At 39.7% G+C, this 23,222-nt stretch overlaps 1 protein-coding gene across 1 annotated transcript in view; it reads left to right on the top strand.

The window, feature by feature from the left end:
- Window positions 1–23,222, top strand: part of LOC132114696 (neurogenic locus notch homolog protein 2-like) — a 73,233-nt gene that overhangs the window by 30,905 nt on the left and 19,106 nt on the right. Inside the window, exons 3-25 of the mRNA XM_059522967.1 lie at window positions 8,887–9,152; window positions 9,280–9,621; window positions 10,366–10,488; window positions 10,625–10,858; window positions 11,086–11,241; window positions 11,406–11,591; window positions 11,734–11,847; window positions 13,783–13,896; window positions 14,070–14,303; window positions 14,772–14,882; window positions 15,008–15,200; window positions 15,492–15,637; window positions 15,731–15,844; window positions 16,454–16,573; window positions 16,755–16,907; window positions 19,491–19,719; window positions 19,804–20,005; window positions 20,257–20,410; window positions 20,519–20,703; window positions 20,846–20,978; window positions 21,069–21,311; window positions 21,579–21,691; window positions 22,522–23,036. Coding sequence (XP_059378950.1) covers window positions 8,887–9,152; window positions 9,280–9,621; window positions 10,366–10,488; window positions 10,625–10,858; window positions 11,086–11,241; window positions 11,406–11,591; window positions 11,734–11,847; window positions 13,783–13,896; window positions 14,070–14,303; window positions 14,772–14,882; window positions 15,008–15,200; window positions 15,492–15,637; window positions 15,731–15,844; window positions 16,454–16,573; window positions 16,755–16,907; window positions 19,491–19,719; window positions 19,804–20,005; window positions 20,257–20,410; window positions 20,519–20,703; window positions 20,846–20,978; window positions 21,069–21,311; window positions 21,579–21,691; window positions 22,522–23,036 — 4,380 coding nt within the window. The remainder of the gene's footprint in view (window positions 1–8,886; window positions 9,153–9,279; window positions 9,622–10,365; window positions 10,489–10,624; window positions 10,859–11,085; window positions 11,242–11,405; window positions 11,592–11,733; window positions 11,848–13,782; window positions 13,897–14,069; window positions 14,304–14,771; window positions 14,883–15,007; window positions 15,201–15,491; window positions 15,638–15,730; window positions 15,845–16,453; window positions 16,574–16,754; window positions 16,908–19,490; window positions 19,720–19,803; window positions 20,006–20,256; window positions 20,411–20,518; window positions 20,704–20,845; window positions 20,979–21,068; window positions 21,312–21,578; window positions 21,692–22,521; window positions 23,037–23,222) is intronic.

Raw genomic sequence — 23,222 nt, 5'->3', positions numbered from 1 at the left:
TACGACTCACGTCTGGCACAAGAGAGCCGCATGTTTAGAAAGACATAAAATTAATGTATTTAATTTAATTTTCTAAAAATATCTCAAGACTTTATGTTGGGTTTTTGTTCCCCATCCCACTGCATCTCATGTTTTTAAATGAAAAAATGTATCCTGTGTGACTGGTTTTCTGCCCTTTTTATTTATTTAACAATGCATACATACATGACGCTGTTTTGTTTATAGTTCTTTAAGCAACTTAATTAATAATAATTGGTTCATAAAAATTATTTTAAATATTATGTTGTTTTTTCAGTCATGTATTCTAATGCTTTGAATAAACGTGCAGTAATATTTTTCTCGATGCGCTATCTTGAGGCCTCAGAAGAGAAGCAAAAAGCTTTTCTTCATCCTAACTGAAATTATGCATTTTAAATGAACAAAAATTTAAATGTAAAAAAGTGTAAAAGTTTTTCAGATATTTTGACAGCCCTAGGCGATTCTAGCCCGAATCTGTATCTGTATGCATGAGACTATCTGAATACCGGCAGAATTCACATTTCTGTTGTTAAAAGAGAAACATTGTCCAGAAGTATTATTTGCTGTTATGCGTGTGTGTCCGAAGCTGCAGTTGCTGTTCCAAAAAAAAAAAAAAAAACTGGATGCGCTCCAAAAAAAAAAAAAAAAAATAGGCTAAACCTGGACGCTGTCCGAGAGAAGGTCGTTAAAATCAATTTCCTATTTTCGTTTTCGAAACTTGTGTTGGTTGGTCCAATCGGTTCGTGCAATAGATTTTCGAACATAAAGTGACGGTCGACATGGAGATGGTTTTAGACTAAACGGGAGAAGGGATGGGAAAAGATCTGGGCACAGTTCTTCCAGAACTTCGTGCCAAGTTAAAGCGGTGTCGAGCTGTTTTAATGCATTTTTTAGATGTATTATGGTGCCCGGACCCGTATGACTTTGAACAGTGACCGCAAACATTTAGTTTACTGCAGTCGCAGCCATCATTACCAAGCGCGAACCGTTGACTCTGACAGTGAATGAGAGGAGATGAAGCTAACGCACAGGCCATAGTGTGACATCCGTTAACCAATAGTGTAAACATAGATGACGTCACAGGGTTTTTTTTAATTAAGGAAGATAGCCTTCATTTGTATGTAGGCCTAGGAAATTTATATATTTACAATACCTACTTAAATATAATTAATATTATTTTATTGCTTTTGTATTAGTTGTTTGAAGAGTAAAAAAAAAATGGTCGGTCTTAACGCAAATTTACAATCGACAAGTCGGTCGGACTAAAAGCAAAAAAAAATAAAAATAATTGAGTCGGTCCTAAATTGACAGGGTCGATCGGTCTACGGCAAACAAGAATATTTTTAAGGATGGCCTGAAGGATCATGTGACACTGAAGACTGGAGTAAGTCAGTTTCATGACTGCTGAAAATGCAGCTTTTCCATCACAGGAATAAATAGCATTTTGAAAAATTATACAATAAATTTTAATTGTATTTCACAGTATTTGTTTTTATTTTATTTATTTATTTACTTTTTTTGTATTTTAGATCAAATAAATGTAGCCTTGGTGAGCATAAGAGACTTTTTGGGGGAAAAAAAAATTACAGTCCTTCCAACCCCAGTTTTTTTTTTGCACATCCCTACCTAGATCAAAGAAGCTATTCTAGGCTATGTCTACATTTTTCCAATTTTCCATCCACGTTAGTTTTCAAGCATTTTTCAAAAGTTTAAAATAATAAGTTTTTACACAGTTCTTCTGGCAGGATAATTTTATTTATGGAAATATCATAATTTAATTCTGACACGTCCATGTTGCACTCACTCATGTTTAATCAAAAATGCAACTGCCCTCATATTTTCATAGAACGGCAATTATGAGTTAGTTTTTTGCCATATTTTTAGGACTGTAACATGAAGAGTGTAAAAGGTAAATATTTTTAGCTACAGTGTGAAAGCGAACAGCACATAACAGGCATAATTATACACAGTATAGTATAAATATAGATGTCTATTGGTGCAATATGCGTCATGACTAAACATGCGTTATTGTTTTTAAAAGACTTTGTTTTCACAGTCCACACTACAACACGAAAACAGCGTTTTCAAATTAATCCACTTTGAAGAGCATTTTCTAAAAGCTCAGTTTTCCCTGACATAAACACAGTCTCAGTGTGGACAGAAGAAAAAATACAGAGAGAAAAATATTTGTTTTAAAAAAGGAAAACGTATTAGTGTGGACAAGGCCCTAGGCCTGACACAGTATTTTGCAACTTACAAATGGATCTGTGCCTGTCTTAGCCAGAGCAAGTGAGTTAGCAGTAAGAGAATAGCTGACTGTGTGTGTGTGTGTGTGTGTGTGTGTGTGCGTGTGCGTATGTTTTGAGAGCAGAAGTGAGACTGCCTTGAATACCTGATCTCACTACCTTTCTCTGCCCAGAATTATATTTTCCCTCTTCCACATCAAACAAGGTCTCTTTGTCTTGGCCTGCGTGAGGGGTGCAAATGTATTAATCGTTTACCCCTCATTTCCTTCCCCCCTTCCCTTCAGCCATTCCTCCCTCTCTCGGAAGGGAGAGTGGATACCAGCTTGGTATTTGTTTGATCTGACAGGCAGAATGTCCCTGCAGGGAGAGGAGAGCAGTATGGAGACGTATTTTAGCACCCAAGAGTGTGAAATCAGAGATGTGTCTGTCTGCTGGTGAGAGATAGAGGAGGTAGAGAAAGAGATTACCCTGTTAATACCTCTCTCTCTCTCTCTCTCTCTCTCTCTCTCTCTCTCTCTCTCTCAGAGCCCTGTGTTCCTTTATGAACTTTTGGCTCCGTTTTTCAGTATTACTTCATCTCTTTTTAATCTTTGAGCTATATTATCCCTTCTTTTAACATGCTGTATTGTTCTTTTTTTTATTCTAACCACATTTCATCCCTGTCCTTCTTTCACCTCTCTTTCTCCTGTCTCTCTGTGGGCCTACAGGCTGAGCTGATTTGTTTCAAAGTCACATTCAAAATGTGATGACCTCAGGAACAGTGTCTGCCAACCAGAAACTCTAGTCATAAAAGAGAGACAGAGAAAGGGAGAGAGTCAGCGAGAGAGAGGCGCTTCAGGAACATGTACCAAATTCTGTATATAGTACTCAAACTAAAGTCAACAACTCAGCTATGTGTGAAGAGTGGCAAGCAAAAGTGGTGATTTACTCAAACACCTCTGCACACATTTAGCTATCTGACCTAAGTGAGGACATGTATTAAACATTTTGTGTGTGCAGAGGTGTTTGAGTAAATTGTTTTGCATTTGTTGTTGAATATGGTTAATCCAGAATTTACAGGAATTTGACATTACAATTTATCCACAAATTGGAGGGGAAGTTTGGCTAAATTTGTGCTTGTTGTATGGCGGAATGAAAGCTCAACAATTGCCAATTTAGCTCAACAAGATCAATATTTCAATATTAAAATGTTAAATTTAAGTACATTCTGGGGGATTATTTTTTAATTACTGCAGATTAGCTTTATTTAGCTGAACCCATTTCTAAGATTTATTGAAAATCACTGACATTTAAAAATGGTAATGTAATTTTAGCAATGCATATTTGCAATAATTAGTAAAAAAATAATAATTTAAAGTACAACAAAGAAAACATTTTTTCAAGATCTTTGAGAGTGTCTTATTAAGGGAGGGTTTGCCAGATTTGTGTGACTTCTGGGAACAGTTTGGTCCCCTAAGTATAACTTAGTAAAATCATACACATGAACTAGTAGTTTACAATTAAATTATTCATTTGGCAGGCATTTTTTAATCCGAAGCAATTTTGCAGCATTGCTTGTATACAACTTGAGCCACAGGAGCATTTAAACAGTTTTGGATGTCGTTTATATTCTCTGCCTTATCCCATATATCCACAGGAACTCACTTGTACAAAAGAGACAAAGTTTATCACACAGTTAACATGCTGTAACCATAAAAACCTTCATAATCATCAGGAAGAAGGAGGCGGGAACCCGGCGGACAATCAAATGATATCTTAATAATCAAAATAAAGACAAAACAGCTCGTCAGCCCCTCACGGACGACTGACGTGCACAAATAAAAATCAAAACACAAACTAAAACCCAGGCCTGGTCCTCTCTCGTCCTTCACTGTCGTCGCTCCAGTTTTATATCCTTCCATCTCCTCCGTGGGACTCGAGACCGGTGGGTCGAACAGGTGTCGCTCATCTCCAATCACTCCACCGGCCTCGCTCTGTTCCCACGTCTCTCGGCCCCATCCCACTCATCACACATGCTGTCTTTTTTCTTTCATCTTTTTTGCACATATCACTACAAAGAGAGGCCTTTTTAAGTCTAGTTTTGATTTCCTGTAGTTTGAAGTGTGAACATGGATATGTGTTTGAACCACAATCTGGTATGAAACACTTTATCATAGTTTCTCATCCTTGCCAACTAATCTAAGTGAACAACTGCTGCAGGCCAGAAAGGGCCTTGCCATATCAAGCCAAACATGAGTCAATTGAAAACATTCTCACAAATGTTTCCTATTGCTGGAGGCCTCACACAGTAGTGAGAAATGTGACAACCAGGGCCTAAACCCACAACACTCCGTGCTGATATGTAGAGCTGAGTGACGAATAGATGACATGATTATGAGAAGAGTGGCACACACAAACGCATATACACACACATAACTTGGGGTGTTAACATTGCTGAGGTTTTAGGTTACCCAGCATACAGGTTTGGCTGTGATTTCTCTGTCTTTTTGTAGTGTTTCCTCACTGTTGTACTGTGGTGGAGGGAGATCTGTAATGATTAAGAATCTGGGTTCCTGACACAAAGGTTGTGAGTCCAGTCCTGAGCAGGTGCCTTGTCAGTATTGTGTCCTTGAGAATGGTACTTAACCGTACGTTGCTTCAGGGGAATCGGCCCTACAATTACAGCACCATGTGGCTCTTGGATTGAGGTCCCTTTGGTAAATGGCAAGTAATTAACTAACTAACAACTCTAATAGTTAGAGCGTGTTAGCATTACATTGCATGAAGATTCCTGGAAAGTATATCTTAGAAGTTTTCCATTTATGGATAGTGGTGTTTGCTGATATTCAAAATATGAAACAAACTTCAATGTTGTCTCTTACCAAACAAACCAATAAGTAAGATTAAAACTTGTAATTGTTTGGAGGTCACATGATGTTCTAGATTCGACATGATAAATGTTTCCATCTGTTAAGCTAACGATGGTTAGTCAGCTCTTTTGGTAAAGCCATCATTGTGTAGATGGGTGTGTTGTTGACCCCATGACCTCCAGGGGATATATAAAGACCACCTTTCCTGTCATCTAGAACAAAGGTACCCCAAATTACCAAAATTGTAGATAATTATCTTTATTGGGGTAAACCGGTTTGAAACCATTACAATGTCTGAAAACATCAGTAAGATGTGTCTGATCAAGGTACTTTTATGCTATTCGAGTTGAAAATGTTTTATTACATTATTAAATTATTTTTAAATTTTTGTTTTTTTAATAATATTACAATAATTTTTGTGTTTAAATTGAATTATTTATATATCTAGTTTAAATTGGCTCACTTAATTTGTGTTCTCTGCCATTACAGCTGTGGATTTGTTCAGCCAAGTTTTGTTAAGTCCAGATTTGTTCAGTGTGTGTTTTGGAGCTCAGACATAACACTAGCACAATGAAGCTTTTCATCAAAGCACAGACGAAAATGGTACAGTAACCAAGTGAAATGAAAAGAAAGAGACCATAGAAGAGAGTAGGGAGGAAGAGTATTTTAAGGAGGAGTATATAAAGAGCAGAGATCCCTCCCTTCAGTGAGACATGCTGTGTTCAGATCAGATTTTACAGCACATATGTATTTAAAGTCACACTCAGTCTCACCACAGCACTTCTGTCTACTCCACCCTGCCCTCCTTCTGTCCTCTACTTTTTTGTTTCTTGTCAAAAAAGGTAGAAAGGAGAAACAAAACTTGCTTTTTACTTTTACTTGTTTGAAATGTTACTTGCTCTTTCTTTTTTTCTTTCTTTCTTTTCTTTTCCCCTTTCTCGTCCCTCTCTGTGGTTCAGCCCTCCCTGTCTGTGTTACTCTTTTCATTTTACACCCCTCCCCCAGCCTCCACTCTTTTTCCTTCTGTTTTCTCTGTGGTCGTTGGGTTTTCTAGTGAAAATTAGAGAAAGCTGAGGATGTAGACGAGGGCCGACTGCTTCTGTAAATATGGCTGGCTCTTTTCCTCAAGAAAGAAGGGAGCAAGGATGAGAAGAAGCATTTTTAATGACCCTTTGTGTGATTTGAAACCGTTACATTTCGCCCACTGTTGGTGAAGAACACTCGACCCTCGGCTCGTTCAGATTAGATAATCTCAGTACCATGGAGGTGGGGGACAAACTCTAAGGTGACGTTTTTTGTACGAGGAAGTGAGTGGGTTGAAATCAAATTCTTGATGAGGTGCTTCGTAAAAAAATGAACTAGAAAGTTTTTCCCCCACCCAATCACCCCAGGCCCTGTGGATGGGACATGAAGAGGTCAGTGAGCCAGACAAAGAAAGGGGCGCTAATATGAACCATCTGTAGAAATCTGACACCTCAGAAGAAAGAGCGAGCATGAGGGGGAGACGGAGGAAGGGAAAAAGAGAAAAATGCATGAAGGATAACAAAGAAACCTATAGATGAGTTTGGCTCTCAGAGTAGGCTAATTATCTTGTTGAGGTTTGGTTTTTAGATTTTAGGACTTTTGAAGATTTTTTGGTATAAAAATCACCAAGACGGTCATAAATAAAGACAATTAAGAGCATTTATTATGTTTTAAAGGGCTGAAATGTCTGTGACTCTTGGATGGTAATGGAGGTCTGAATAAGCTTTTCCCTGGGGGAGATAAAGTGAAAATCCCTTCTTGTCTTTGAATATTATAAAGTGACAAAGCTGTCTGAAAGAGGCCTGTTCCCCTGAGTCCAGGCTGTTTGCATGTGCCATTTTTTAAGCTGTTTGTTGTTGTTTGAGTGTCAGCACTGCTGTGATCTCGTGACCAGAGGGTCGCCGTGGGTGTATTCTTACCCACAAACTCACACACACATACACACACACACACACACACACACACACACACACAGCTGGAAAAGAGAGCCAAATTACGCTTGTTTAGTGAGACCAGACACAGGATGCGAAATTATGCCATTCTTGCACCTCATTTTATGGTGGAGAATGCAGATTACAAATAGGATGGTGAGGGTGGAACAAAATGCATGAAGGATAACAAATAGACACATCTGTAGATGATGTAGACATCTTTGTGTTGACACATGTGAAATATGCCACCAAAATGAAAATATGAAGAACAAAATCACAATGCGTGTTGGACTTTTGCATGTCACTAATTGGCAAGAAAAATAAACCAATATCATGGAATCAAAATCATTGCTCATTTTCTCATATCACCCACCATTGTTTAATTTTGTACTGTGTGTGGTTGAAATGACTGATCTTGAGCCAAGATTTCAGCTGCAACAGTTTGCATGTGTGTGTTCTGTGTATAACCTTAAGAGACACACTTTGGGATATGGGTTGTTTGGAATTGTTTGAAAACAAGTAGGTGTGCATATGTAGTCATACGGGCGCGACTACACACACACACACACACACACACACACACACACACAAACCTTTTCAAAGGGTTTTTTATCCTTCATCTGTGTTACCTGACCATCATCTGGGAGACCGGCACCTGCATGGCAGCAGGCCGTAGTGTGTCACACACAAGAAAACTTTACATGGCACTGAAAATAAGTTGAAAAGAAAATGTTTCACTTTTTCTCTCTCATTCAAACACTTTTTTGGGGAAGTCTATGTTTGTGATGTCACTAGACAGTGACAGTTAAACATTATCAAAAACTAAAAAGTTCAGCAGGAGAGAGGGTGATGGTTGAATGGATAGAGAGAATGAGACAGAAGGACAGACAGGGTTTTTTCCCGTTCAATTTTTTTTTGCAATCATGTAATTTTCTCTTTGTCACTGGTCATGTGCTGAAATCTCTGGAGAGCTGCAGTGAAGAGGCGGAGGAGAAATGCACCTCATTGTCTCATAAAAAATCATTGTACACTGTCATACTGATATAAAACTCATTCTGTATGGTTTAAGATCTACCATTTCCCTCATTCTGTCCTCAATATGGCATCCCATCCCATTTTAAATATAATATGTTTTTAAAATAATATAATTACATATGCATACAGTTGGGTTTGGTATTTTGTTTGGACTGCGCTCATAGTAACATTTTTGTGGATATGTAATATATAGCTACATCAAAATAAACAGAAAAAATGCAAATGCAAATTTGCAGTTGTTGTTTTCTTTTTTCTTTCTTTTTTTGCTAACCCTAACCCTTCAATAGTTTCTAATGGTTTTTAATTAACAGTTATGCAAATGACGGTGTTTTGTTTATTTCTGTGTGCTTGAAATGTTTCAATTATAATTCAGCTCCACATAAAAATTTTAGCAAGTTGTGATGGATGCTTTATTTCTCTTTAAAAGACGATACATTTCTCAGCAGAGAAACTTACTCATACACAAGTATGAATAAAATTCCTCTTTAAAAGATGATAACTCTCTAACCAGAGGGACGAATTCTCCAAACTCCTTTCGACTTTGAAGGATCTCATGTACCCAAAAGCAGCTGTTTTTCTTTTGGTGTCTTTGCGAAACATAAGCAGCAGCATCAGGTCACCTAGATGCACTTTCATTACTTGGTAACTGCAGCGAACAAGCTTAAAATAAACAGTTATCGTTCATTGGTGTGGACGCAAATATAGTTATTGTTGTGTTTATAGTTATTATTGTTGCTCTTGGTGTGAATGGTCCTTTACTGTCCCCGATTAATATCGTTTCAGGTGTGCTCCTGGTTTCTTAGGCGAGTACTGTCAGCACAAAGACCCATGTTATGTGGGATATTGTCTGAATGGAGGAGAATGCATCGTGAGTGTGGCCAGCATACCTGGGAGCCCCAGCTGTGTGTGTCCTCTGGGTTTTGCAGGCCAGCGCTGTGAGATCCAGAAAAACTCCACTTGTTTCCCCAACAACCCTTGCACCAATGGGGGGAAGTGCTCACTTCTCCCCAACGACCAGTACAAGTGCCAGTGTGCCCGTGAATGGACAGGTCAGATCTCTCTCTCACTTCATGGCAGCTTAAAGGTCTTTGAAAGCATTAAAAAAATTGTAGTAAAGTATTCACATATTGACTGTTTTGTTATTGATTTTGTTCTACGGTGATATTTTCTCCTCAGGTCAGCATTGTGAGCAAGAGGACACATGTCTGTCCGGCCCGTGTGCCAATGGTGGTATCTGCCATGCTCTGCCCAATCATGAATTCTCTTGTACCTGTCCTCCTGGTTACCATGGCCCTCATTGTCTCAATGACACTGATGAGTGTGCCTTCTCCCCACCTGTGTGCAAGAACGAAGGCATGTGTCTGAACACCCCAGGCTCATATCGATGTAACTGCCAACCCAGGTTTACCGGCCCCCACTGTGAGACAGATTACGTGCCGTGTTTTCCATCCCCCTGCCTCAATGGTGGGACCTGCCGGCAGATGACAGACACAACTTATATATGCCACTGCCTGCCAGGTGAGTCCCCTTGGAGAGGAAAAAAAATCTATTTTATCAAAGCAAAAAAAAGAATTCGAACAGCAGCTATGTTTGTTCAGATGCAACTGAAACATGTTAGTCAAACATGTCACAACTCATCCAATGATTATGTCAGCACCCACTTGGACCTGAGCCAGACAGACAAGTGTCTGATGAGAATTTACCACAGCATAAGTAGGAGTGGGTGATAAACCGGTTAAAACAACTAACCGATTTTCAAGCATTCCCGAAATGTGAAATGTCACTGCATAGGAAATGGGTGTTCTAGTCATTTCACATGTAAAAAGAAAATGCAGTAGAATTTGAATAGACACTTTTGGCTAGTAATGGTTAATTGTAGTTACAGTCAAGTTCTCTTGTGCCTGTTGTGACTGTCTATCAGCTTCATTTAATCTCAATCAGAACCAACTGTCCTGTTTCTTCATTGAACAGTTGCTGGTTGTATCTGTGTTTGTTTGGGACTAAAACACACAGAGAGACTTTAACTTTATCAGTTTATCAGCATTTAAAGAGTGCCATACTGGCAAAACACAGCAACAGGCCAAAACCCCTCTCTCACCTCAGGCGGTGAATAGGAGCCGTGAGAAATGTCTGTTATTGCTTTAAAGTTGAGTAATTATGTTTAATAATGCCAAAGTGAGACAGAGCACCTTTGTATTACTGATACCTGAGATTGAGAGTGAGTTGTTCAGGAAATTTTCTCTCTGACTTTCCTGTGATCAGGTTTTAATGGGACAAACTGTGAGATAAACATCGATGATTGTCCGAATCACCGTTGTCAGAATGGAGCCACATGCATGGATGGAGTGAACACTTACAACTGCCAGTGCCCACCTGAATGGACTGGTATGAAAACAACTTATATACTCTGTGTGTTTGTTTGTTTGTGTGTGTCTGTTTCCCATTGTTCCCTTTTCTGCTAGTGGATGACTCACAGATATTGATTCACGAAAACTGTTGAAACTGACCCTTTCACTTCCAGGTCAGTTTTGCACAGATGATGTGGATGAATGCCGACTGCAGCCAAACGCCTGTCAGAATGGAGGCACATGCAGTAACACACGCAACGGCTACAACTGTGTATGTGTGAATGGCTGGAGTGGCCCTGACTGCTCCGAAAACATTGATGACTGTAAAAATGAGCCCTGCACCGCTGGCTCCACTTGCATCGACCGCGTGGCTTCCTTTGTTTGCAGCTGCCCTCCTGGCAAAACTGGTCAGTATAAACAACACCATAGAAATTACTCTTGATCGCTTCAGTCTTGAGCAGAAATGACTCTTAAACCAAATCTCAACAACATAGAGAACAAGGTTTTACAGTGAAATAATGCATCTCTAAAATAGTTAGTTTTTCATTGTAATTTGATTGTTCTCTTAAGTAGTGCACTATAAAACCATCTCAGATAAGTAGTAGTAACCTTAGCAATTGTTCCTATGCTCAAGGTTTGCTGTGTCACATTGATGATGCCTGCACCAGTAACCCATGCAAGATGGGAGCTCAATGCGATACAAACCCTGTCAATGGCAAGTTCAACTGTAACTGCCCCTCAGGGTACAAGGGCAGCACGTGTGCAGAGGATATTGACGAGTGTGTCATCGGTGAGACAGTTTGCAGGAAGCTCTTTCAACTCTCCTTTTCTCTGTCTGTCTGTTTCTTTGTATGTCTCTGTATTTCTCATCCTCTTTTCCCTACACATACATTATAGTGTTTTAGGCATTTCATATATTTCCTAAAACTTTCTAACTCTTTTTTGGCACAACAGGGCCAAACCCATGTGAGCACGGTGGCTCTTGTAAGAACACAGAGGGCTCGTTCACCTGTAACTGTGCTCGGGGTTACACTGGTCCACGTTGTGAGCAGGACATTAACGAATGTGGCTCCAACCCCTGCCAGAATGACGCCACCTGCTTGGACCAGATAGGAAATTACAACTGCATCTGTATGCCAGGTACTTACATGCACACTCACACACACACACACACACACACACACACACACACACTGTAATCAGGTGCATGATGACATGATTTTGGCTCCATGTCCTCGTATTCATCTAGTGACTGTGTATGTGTGTGTGTTTTCAACCATAGGCTTTGAGGGACTGCACTGTGAGATTGACATTAATGAGTGTGCCAGCTCGCCTTGTCTCAATAACGGTAGATGTCTAGACCAGGTCAGCCGGTTTGTCTGCGAGTGTCCTCAAGGTGAGTACAATCATAGGTGCAGTGAACTTGACTTGACTTGACTTGATTAGCCCACGTTATTGTAGGTGAAGAAAAAAATATATGTATTATTTCAGTTTACTTCATGATTGCATGTTTGTTTTAGCCAGTCAGATAATCTGATAATGAGTTGGATTATTTTAGTATATTTTTAATGTTATTAACACTAGGGGTGTGCAATTAATTGAAAAAATGGTTCGATTTAGATTTTGGCCTCCAACGATCATGAAAATACAATAATCGAGATAAAACGATTATTGCGCCCCATTCCGCCCCCTTTTTGTAGCGATGTGCTTTCGTTCCTCCATAAAAGCCCAATTTCCCGTGCAAATCAGTAAAATCATGTTACATGACATTTGCATAATGGGACATGCTTTATTTATAAAAGTATATTTATTCATGTTTTTAAAAGCGTGAAAGAGAACTTTCACTGCTCCTCAGGAAGAGTATGCATTTACAGATGGAACAGAACACGGACATGCAAAGTGATCTTTAAGCTCAAGGTGCACGCCTAAATGCTCAAATATATGCAAAAATGTGTCAAAATTCTGACTATTCATGTATACCTTCATCGGTCATGTAATAAATGAACGTATAGAGTTGAGAATGAAAATACGTGTGTTACGGTAATTTGGATCCGTGTGGCTCTTAAAGTAACAGCGGGCTATTTTCCTGCTGCTACTGTGTGCTTATTAATCAAACAACAAAAGACAAATCTATAATCACACACTGCTCTTGATTGAAGGACCTTTGTAGCTTTAAGAAACAAAAAAAGTTTCATTCTTACAGTGAAGACTGCTGTTTTATTTTACATTTGATTATTAATTTCTGTAGTAGGCTGTAAACTGCTTGAGACTTGCATAAAATAAACATTAAGGCACAGTTTGTTTCATATGTATCTTTTTAGTAAAGTCCTTTGCTTTTTATTACTTACAGTTTAATTATTTTCAATAATTTTCAATAATTTTGTGGACTTTTTGTTTGTTTGTTTGAAATTCCGCTGGTCTCTAAAATGTAGATGTCATAGCAACCTTATTTACAGAAAATACATATTTGATATGTATCACTTTCTTTAAATAAATCACTCATATAAAGTTTTGGTCATGTGGCCCCCTCATAATCGTGTTAAATAATCGTGATCACAATATTGACCAAAATAATCATGATTATGATTTTTGGCATAATCGAGCAGCCCTAATTTACACACCTAAATATTAAGGAGCACAACCATTTGGTTGTTGAAAATTTAACTTTGCCATCATGGAAATAAATTACATTTTTTAAATATATTAAAATAGAAAACAGTTATTCCACAATATTACTATTTTTTTTTGATCAAATAAATGAAGCCTTTGCGAATTTACATTTGTGTGTGCATATTCTTTCAAAAGCATTAAAAAATATTACCATCATTAGCAATGTGATCTATAGTGTGTATTAGTTTAATACAGTTTTAATTAGTTGAGTGTATCCAATCTGGCAACCCATGAGAGACTTATTTTTGTCACTTTACATTTGAGATTTCTGCGTGATCTGTATTTTTATTGGCTAATCTTTATGTAAAGTACATGATATGTAAACTATGGTGTTGAGTTTTGGAATATGTCTATAAAGCCATAAGACTTTTTTATTTGTTTTTCTCTGTTATACTGTCCAACAAACAAAGCAAAGCTCACTACACTCCCCTGCTGGAAACATCCTCTTACTACAAGCACTCAGTAATCATAAAAAATGATTACTCATGAGAGCTCATGAGAGCTTTGAGTCTGAGGAGGAGGGGGCAGGAGAAACAATATTTTGAATTTGTGCTGCAGTACCCATTTCAACCGCAAACTGTCAATTTTACATACTGCACCTTTAGTATGTGCGTTAGATACTGTGCATTGTCATGATACTGAATGTGTGTTTTGACCACAGGTTTCACTGGGGAAATGTGTCAAGTTGACATTGACGAGTGTGCCAGCACACCTTGCCGTAATGGGGCTAAGTGTCACGACCGTCCTAATGGCTATGAGTGTGAATGTGCTGAAGGTAACATTATAAAAATCTCTTATAGCACTTAAATAGATAAAATAAACAAAATAAATTGCTGCATAATTAAAAAAATATTTGTTTCTCATTGTAGGTTATTAGGAAATGTCCTAAGTTCTCAGAGAACTGACCTTATTGTACTAATTCCTTGTCTTAAACGCTGGTCTCTGTAGGTTTCACAGGGACATTGTGTACGGACAACATTAATGACTGTGAACCCAAACCTTGTCACCATGGTGATTGTATAGACGGAATTGCTACCTACACATGCGAGTGTTACCCAGGTTACATGGGCCCCATCTGCAGCGAGCAGATACGTGAATGCCAGAGTGACCCCTGCCAAAACAGAGGACGCTGTGTTGACCTCGTCAACATGTACCAATGCAACTGCCAGCCTGGAACTTCAGGTGAGTCTCACACTTGATCTTTACATCTTAAAGACTCTTTAAGGGGTCCTAATTATGATAACAGAACATTTTCTTAATTTAGTTTATCATGACTATTATCCACCATTTAGAATTAGACTTATTTTTGTCACTTTACATTTGAGATTTCTGCGTGATCTGTATTTTTATTGGCTAATCTTTATGTAAAGTACATGATATGTAAACTTTGGTGTTGAGTGTTAGAATATGTCTATAAAGCGCATTAGACTCTTTTATTTGTTTTTCTCTGTTATACTGTCCGACAAACAAAGCAAAGCTCACTACACTCCCCTGCTGGAAACATCCTCTTACTACAAGCACTCAGTAATCATAAAAAATGTATGATTACTGAGACTTCTTTAGAGACCTTTCACAGGCTGCTGTATAAATTAGATTTATTTCACCTGCCTGTGCTTCCATTGACTATTCTGTTATTTGTCTTTGATGTAGGTGTGAACTGTGAGATTAACCATGATGACTGTGCTAGTAATCCCTGCCAGCACGGGACCTGTGAGGATGGAATTAATGAGTACAAATGTGTGTGCAAACCTGGATACACAGGTTTGTTCACACACATGCACATACATAAATACACACATGCAGATGTGTTTCTTTCATGAATCATGATCAGAACTAAGTACTTTGAAAATAGTTTTATTAATTAATTACACTTTCTTTCTCCTCAGGGGAGCGATGCACCGAGGAGATAAATGAGTGCAGTTCGAACCCCTGTCTGAGTGGAGGGACGTGTGTGGACAAAGTTAATGGGTTTCAGTGTGTGTGTCCAGTTGGGACTCATGGTCCTCTGTGTCACTCGGGTGCAGACCACTGCAGCCCCATGCCCTGCCTGCATGGAGAGTGTTTTGATCAGCAGGACGGGTAGGAACAGCTTTTATCTTAATGATAAAACTTACAACCCATTCTGTCAAAGAGACCGATACTGGTTATTTGTAGCACAGCCTAATTCCATTTCCTGTTATATTCTGTGAAAGAGATCAATAAGCATTATTTAATTCTATATAAGCACTATATAATTCATAAAATAGGAAATGCATGTTGCATTCTTAGCATTGCTGTAAGAGGCACTATAACTTGATTTAGCATAAACCATTTTCTTCTATGGCCAGTTATCTCTTTCATGTCAACTACTCACATTTTCTGTCTGTGTAGGTATCTTTGTGCATGTAAGTCAGGCTGGGAGGGTAAAAACTGTGACCGAGAGAAAAATGAGTGTCAGTCCAACCCATGCCAGAATGGTGGAAATTGTAATGACCGTCTTAATGGCTACACCTGTGTGTGTGCCCGTGGATTTGCAGGTAAAGGCGTGTAATCCATTAACCTTCCTAAACAGTGTAGAAATTGTTTAATTCAGTTTTCACCTCCCTGATTTGCCCTTTTTTCTCTTTCAGGGTTCAACTGTGAGATAAACATTAATGAATGTGATTCAAACCCCTGTATAAATCAGGGAACCTGTGTGGATGGAGTCAACAGCTACATCTGCCACTGCACTCTACCTTACACAGGTGATACACACATTTACAGTTTGCAGTTTTTTACAATGATTAAATTACAGAATCAGCAATTTTATTGTCAAATTTAATATGTTTAATAAAAATATAGTCCCAAACCATAATAATAATATTATAATTATTTACTGTACTGTTTTAAGTTTGGGTCGTAAGATATTTTAATGTTTCTGAAAGACAGTATAAACAGTAATACAGTGAAATATTATTACAATTTAAAATAACTGTTATCTGTTGTAATATATTTTAAAATGTAATTTATTCCTATGATGGCAAAACAAAATCAACTTCATCCAGTGTCTGTACTATTTTTTACCAGATGTTATGACCGATAACACTGTCTTCATACCAGAGTGACTAGTAAACTAGAACTTGTCAATGCTGCCATCTATTGATTTTGAGGTCTCCAGGAGATTGTTGTTGTTCTGTCTATTCCTTTTCTTTTTTGGCTGTGAAACAACGGCCCAGGCCAGTGTTGCCACCTTGTGGACAAACTAATTAGTGCAAAAACAATTCAAGGCATATGTGCGAAGATGATTGGGGCCGCCAATTGAATAGCACTGCTCTAAAATGTATCCACAACTGACTGTATTGCTTGGTTCTCAGGGAGACACTGTGAGGATAAGTTAGTCCCCTGTGATTCTCAGCCCTGCCAGAGACGAGGGGTCTGTCAGCCATCCCTGGATTACACCAGCTACACCTGCCTGTGCCACAGCGGATGGGAAGGTACGTGCATTGAGTCTCTGTTTGGGTGTGTCTCTGTTTTATTCCTTAAAAATATCTTTGATGTTGAGACAACCACATATAACACTTTTTCCTTGATCACATGACATTCCCAGTAGTAGATTTAATATATGAAACTCTATCCAAAACATTTCAAGACTTTTTGTCTGATGTGTGTGTTTAGGAGCTCAGTGCACAGAGGATATAGACGAGTGCAAGAAAAACCCGTGTCAGAATGGAGGTTATTGTCGGAACACAGTGGGCAGCTACCGATGCGAGTGTCAGCCTGGATACAGTGGGGTCAACTGCCAAACTAACATCGATGACTGCAGCTCCAGTATGTGTCATTCCCACACAGACTCATTCACATGTTGTGCATGAGTGACGAATAGTAAACACATCCTTGTGTTAACATCCTCTGTTTGAAGGAGAGTAGTGTAGCCTAGTGGTCAGAGATCAGCTAAATGACTAAATAAAATTAAGTTTTACATCAGGTTTTTAAAACATGGTTTGATCCCAAGCAATATATAAATTATGTATTGTATGTATATATGTGTATATATATATATATATATATATATTAGTGGTGGGCCGTTATCGACGTTAACGTGCTGCGTTAACGTGAGACTCTTATCGGGCGATAAAAAAAAATATCGCCATTAATCTATTCTCAAAGTTGGGTTGGGAGCTGGGTCTATAGCCTACTAAGCAAGCTCATGACGTTCACCTTGATATTTTATATAACCGACTGGCTGAGGCCAGCCTAAAAAGATGCTCAGGACAGTTGACGGGCCACTGCTGCGCATCGTCACGAAAGCTTATATTTTTCACGTGTTTTTAAGCATTACCGTTTGTCGATTTAAACATTAAAGCTTTCAAAAACAAGACGTGTAAAAGCTGAACAGAGTAGCTGGTTACTCGCGCGCTGTGTTCGGTGCGCACGCAGAGACAGAGCCGTATATCATCGACAGCGACACTGAACCGAGCTCTCTTCTGCGAAGTTCTCCTCGAAGTCCTTCCTGCACCTGAACGAACAAATACAAATCGCAGTTTGAACAAACAAAAAGATGTGAAAGAGCACAATTCAGTACTCGCGGTGTTCTGGTGTTCAGGGCTCACGCAGAGAAAGGCGTCTCAAAACACTTGAACACCGAATTTGCTTATTTTTGCCTTTGTGCCGACAAATACATACAAAATATGTCAAAATATCCACCTTGGAAATTATGCTCGAAAAAACTGTCAGTTATTTCTTAAGTGAAAGTAAACAGTTGAGGAAAAAAATGGGATGTGTATTATATTGGATGCGTTCATCGTCTCTTAAAGTGACCTCGCCTAATTTAGCTACTGGCTGCTGTAATGTTAATCCAAGAAAATGAAAATGAAAATCACTCACTGCTCTTGACTGAATTACTTTGTAGTTTTAACAGTCCAACCAAAAATTATGCAGACACCAGATATAATTTTATATATATATATAGCAAAACTGTAATAATGAATAAATGTAGGTTTGATTGTATATTTCATTTTTACATTGAAGACTATTCAGTGCTATTTTACATTTAATTATTTGGTTTCTGTACCTTGACAACTACAAACTTAAAAAACTTAAACATTGTGTAAATAGCACAAATAAATAAAAATAAATGAACATACAAATTAAACAATTTCAAACAGGGCCCACTGGTACAACCTTCACCGGGTCCCGCTGACCCCAGCTACGGCCCTGCTCACGCCTGTTTCACACATACTCCGTCTGCAGTGCGTATGCAGTCCGTGTTACGTATGTGGTGCAGCACGGACTTGACGTGCTTTCACACAGGACGCGTTTGCAGTCCGCTACTCGGTACGTAAACGATCGCTGCACTGCTGCAGATGCAACGCTCCTGGAACGCAACTGGAATCCATTAACATGGGTGCATAAAAAAAATACGAAACACATACGCACTGCAGACAGAGTATGTGTGAATTAGGCGTAAGGTTGTTTGCACCTTGTGTAATGTGGAATTAGTTTACAGCTTTTTCAAGCACTTTGTGATGCATTTTGAAAACAGGAGATGAGCCCCTTTTCTAATGCACCACCTAGCTTGATAAACCCCTTTTCAAAGACTTACTGTTTGTCAATTTTATTTGGGTAACACACATATTCTGAATGCCTTCGTCAGAATTCGAATGAGCCATTTCAATCTAGATTAATCTAAAAGGGATGGAAGGAGGAGCGACAGAGACGAGAGAGGGGAGAGAGAAAAAAAAAAAAACATTCCGGTTCCCAGACACACTGCTGCTCGGCCCTCCACCACCTGGGTGATCTCCTCCGCGGTGCCTGGCGGTGGCACTGGACGGCGGCCCTCGGCGGACGGCACGACACTCCTCCGCCACCCAGTGGACGGCGACGGCACCTCCGGTTTTGGGCAGCCGGCAGGAGTCCCCCGTTCCCTGCTCCTCCCCATTCAAGGGGACAGGGCAGCAGGCTCCGGCTCTCTGGTGAACGGCGCCGACTCCTCCGCTCCCTCACGGTCGGCAGCCGCCCCTCCAGATCGCGGGCGGCCGGCAGCGAGCTCGCCCGTCCCCGGCAACTCACTCCAGCCCACCGCCTCGAGCGTCCATGGCGGCATCCTCCTCGCCTGCTCCATGGCACCGCGGATTCACCACAGCGGCGAGGGATCTTCAGCAGCGCGTCCTTCCTTCTCCCTCGCGGACGACTGTTGCGGACAAATAAAAAGCAAAACACAAACTAAAACCCAGGCCTGGTCCTCTCTCGTCCTTCACTGTCGTCGCTCCAGTTTTATATCCTTCCATCTCCTCCGTGGGACGTGGGAGCTAAAAACTACCTTTTTAATTTCGTCTCATTTGTGGCCCACTAGTGGTTTTTGGACACCAGTTTGAAAAACAGAGTCATTTAAATCTTTGGTCTCTTCTCCAGATCCATGTCGTAATGGTGGTACGTGTGTTGATAAAGTGGGTAGATACTTGTGCGAGTGCAGAGCTGGTTTCTATGGCGAGCGCTGTGAGGAAGAGATGGACGAGTGCTCTAGCAATCCCTGCTGGAATGGAGGTCGTTGCACTGACTACGTTAACAGCTACACATGCCAGTGCCTGCCTGGCTATGACGGCATCAACTGTGAACGTGATATCCCAGATTGCACTGAGACGTAGGTTTTCCATATAAATTATACAGGTATTGTTGTATTTCACTGTATCATATATATGTTAATTCATTCACTCTTACTCCATAGCTCTTGTCTCAACAATGGAACATGTGTGGATGGAATAAACCATTTCACCTGCCGCTGTCGGCATGGTTTTTTGGGTCAGTTCTGCCAGTTTGAACTGAACGAGTGTGACTCTCATCCCTGTAAAAATGGTGGCACCTGCATAGATGGCCTGGGGACATTCCACTGCACCTGCCCACTGATGTATAATGGAAAAACCTGTGAGGTAAAAACTATCCATTCAGTCTTAGATTTTACCGTCACAAGGTCTGTTGTTCCTCAATGATTAGTTGTTGAGTTAAGCCTATATTTTGGACTATCTGCTAATAAATTGCCATTAAAACATGAAATATTCTTTCGAATCAGCTAATACATACCAGACACTCAGTTGGAGTAATTTTTTGTGTTGAAATTTGGTTTCAAGTAAGCGATTGTTCTGTGATACAGTTGATTGATTAATTTCCTGACATTCTGCAGTCAATGGTGAACCTGTGCAGTAAAATTGAGTGTCTGAATGGAGGTACGTGCATCCAGAAGGAGATGGATTGGAGATGCAGCTGTCAGCATGGCTGGACAGGCCTATACTGTGACATCCCCAATATGTCCTGCCAGGCTGTTGCCAGAAACAAGGGTGAGACAGTAGACAGACTGACTAACTGTTTTGAAATGCAACAAAATGTAATAAAGATTAAGCTGTAGGTTTGATTGAATTCTTAATGTAACTTCTGTTATGCTCCAGGTGTGGGGTTGGACATGGTGTGTGAGAATGCAGGGCGTTGTATCGACAAAGACAACACACACCAGTGTATGTGTCAGAAAGGTTATATGGGCAGTTACTGTGAGCTTGGGGTTGATGAATGTATCTCCAACCCCTGTAGAAATGGAGGGGCCTGTGTAGACTACACGGGTGGATATTACTGCAAGGTACAACTGATCTCACTTTGTTTTGTTTCAAAAACAAATCTCACCAACCCTAAACTTTTAAACAATATTGTATATAGAAATAATATACAATAAAGGAATCTATTTATCTTCTAATATCTAAACCTCCCACTTTCTCTATTAGTGTAAAGCAGGTTATCAGGGCGTGAATTGTGAATATGATGTTGACGAGTGCCAGTCGAATCCCTGTCGCAATGGAGGCACCTGCATTGATTTGATCAACGGTTTCTCCTGTGCATGTCCTCCTGGCACGAAAGGTATGACTGATTCTTTATGCATTATGTTTAATGGTCAGATGGTATGCTGATATCTTAATGTACCCTGACCACCTCTTCTCTGTTGTGCAGGTTTGCAATGTGAGGTGGATGTGAATGAATGCGCCCCAGAGTTCGGCGCACACTGTAAGAATGGTGGCCAGTGTGTGGACGGTGTGGGGCGGTACACTTGCTCCTGCCCTCCTGGTTTCACTGGAGAGCACTGTGAGGGAGATGTGAACGAGTGTCTTTCTGGACCTTGCCATCCATCTGGCACCATTGACTGTGTGCCGCTCACCAATAACTATCAGTGCCGCTGTCGTCTCGGTTATACTGGTGAGATCTTCTTTTAGAATCATAGAATATCTGAGTTATGCGGAGTTTTCAAACTAAAATGGGGTCTGCAGCATTTTCAAAAGTCTCCATTTTCGAGGGTCGAAAATGCCAGAGAAGTGTAAACGATAGGTGTAACCATAGCAAAAGTTATGCATTTTAAAACTAAAACGTATTAGTGTAAACAGGGCCTAAGTTGCTATTTTAATTTGGTTCAAATGAACTATATTGTTTTTCTTATGCACTTTTGTGCTCTTCGTCCCCCTGTAGGACAACACTGTGAGTTAATGGAAGATCTGTGCAAGTCCAAGCCATGCCACAACAATGGCAGATGTGCCATGAACACAAGTTCATTACATGGATACACCTGTACCTGCCAACCTGTAAGTGCAGTGTTAGGATTCTTGTGTATGTACACAACTGTTAAAATGTGTGGGATTTTAAGGTTTTTAAGTCTCTTATTTGATCAAACAGTAAAACCAGTAAATTGTGAAACAAACAAAAAATGTAAATAGTTATTTTTTTTAAATATAATTTATTCTTTTGAATAGAATTTCTGCATCCTTACTCCAGTATTTAGTGTCACATGATCCTTCATAAATCATTCTAATATGCTGTATTGATGCTCAAAAAACATTTCTTATTATCAATGTTGAAAACAATAATGCTGCTTAATATTCAGGATTTTTTGATTAATAGAAAAAAAAACAGCATTTATTTGAAATAGAAATCTTATTGACCTCAAAATTTTGAATGGTAGTGTGTATGTGTGCATGTGCAAGCAATTCGATTTTTGCTGTACTGTGAAGCATTCCTTAATTTTGGTAACTACATCTAGCCTTTATCGAATATTCACTAACTGTTATCTGAGAGGTGGAGGATATTTTAATCACTAATATGTCTCTTACTGTGCTTTCCAACGTTTCTCTTTCAACCTTTAATGGCTGCATTATATTTGCTTTATTCTGTTTTGCTTTGAGTGAAAATGTTTCCTTTTTTCAAGGCTGCTTATTTCTCTCCTTATTCTCATGCTTGCATTAAAGACTGAAGCTGCATAAATCAGGTATGAAGAGAAACTCTGATTCCCTCTTAACTCGTTTTTCACTCTTCTTTCACTCACTGCGGCTGTCTTACTAGCCCCCAGTTATTTCGTTGTAAGCTAACAACATGATTTGGTTTATTTTTTATAATGGCCTCTGTGTGTCGCTTTCAGGGTTACACCGGTTTCAACTGTGGTGTTTTTGAGATCTCCTGTGCCAGTTTGCACTGTCAAAATGACGGACAGTGCGTGGAGATTAATGGTCACCTGCAGTGTCGCTGCCCAGTTGGTTTTTTTGGACCGCACTGTGAGAGCAACACAAACCTCTGCATGTGTCAAAACGGTGGCACCTGTATACCAGATGATTCCAGCAAGTTCAGCTGCCGGTGTCCACCCGGCTTCAGTGGGCCAACCTGTCAAACGTATCGACCTTTCTGCCCATATGTGGAGTGCAAACAGCGGGCAGGAGACAAAGTATGTGACCCGCAATGTAAAAACCTAGAATGTGAGTGGGATGGAGGCGACTGTACGCTACACTGGGACAAACCCTGGAAGGACTGCACAGCCTCCGTACCCTGCTGGGACTTATTCCATAATGGCCGCTGTGACCCAGAATGTAACAATGCAGGCTGCCTCTTTGACAGCTTTGAATGCCAGAAAGGTTCATCGGCAGGCCCAAGCACTTGCAAGTATGTGTACCATTGTATTTCACACACTCTAGAGGATTACTGCTCATCTGATTCTGATTCTGATTCTGATCTTTGAGAAACTTGCAAAGATAATGCATCACAAATATTATACATACAAAAAGATGTATATTATAATTTTTTTACGTATTTTTGATCAGTTAATTTGGATGTGTTTAGCATAGACTT

The sequence above is a fragment of the Carassius carassius genome, chromosome 34 (assembly GCF_963082965.1).
Source record: "Carassius carassius chromosome 34, fCarCar2.1, whole genome shotgun sequence".
Lineage (NCBI taxonomy): Eukaryota > Metazoa > Chordata > Actinopteri > Cypriniformes > Cyprinidae > Carassius > Carassius carassius.
Note: the sequence above shows the minus strand (reverse complement) of the source record. Positions and strands in the feature narration are given on the sequence as shown.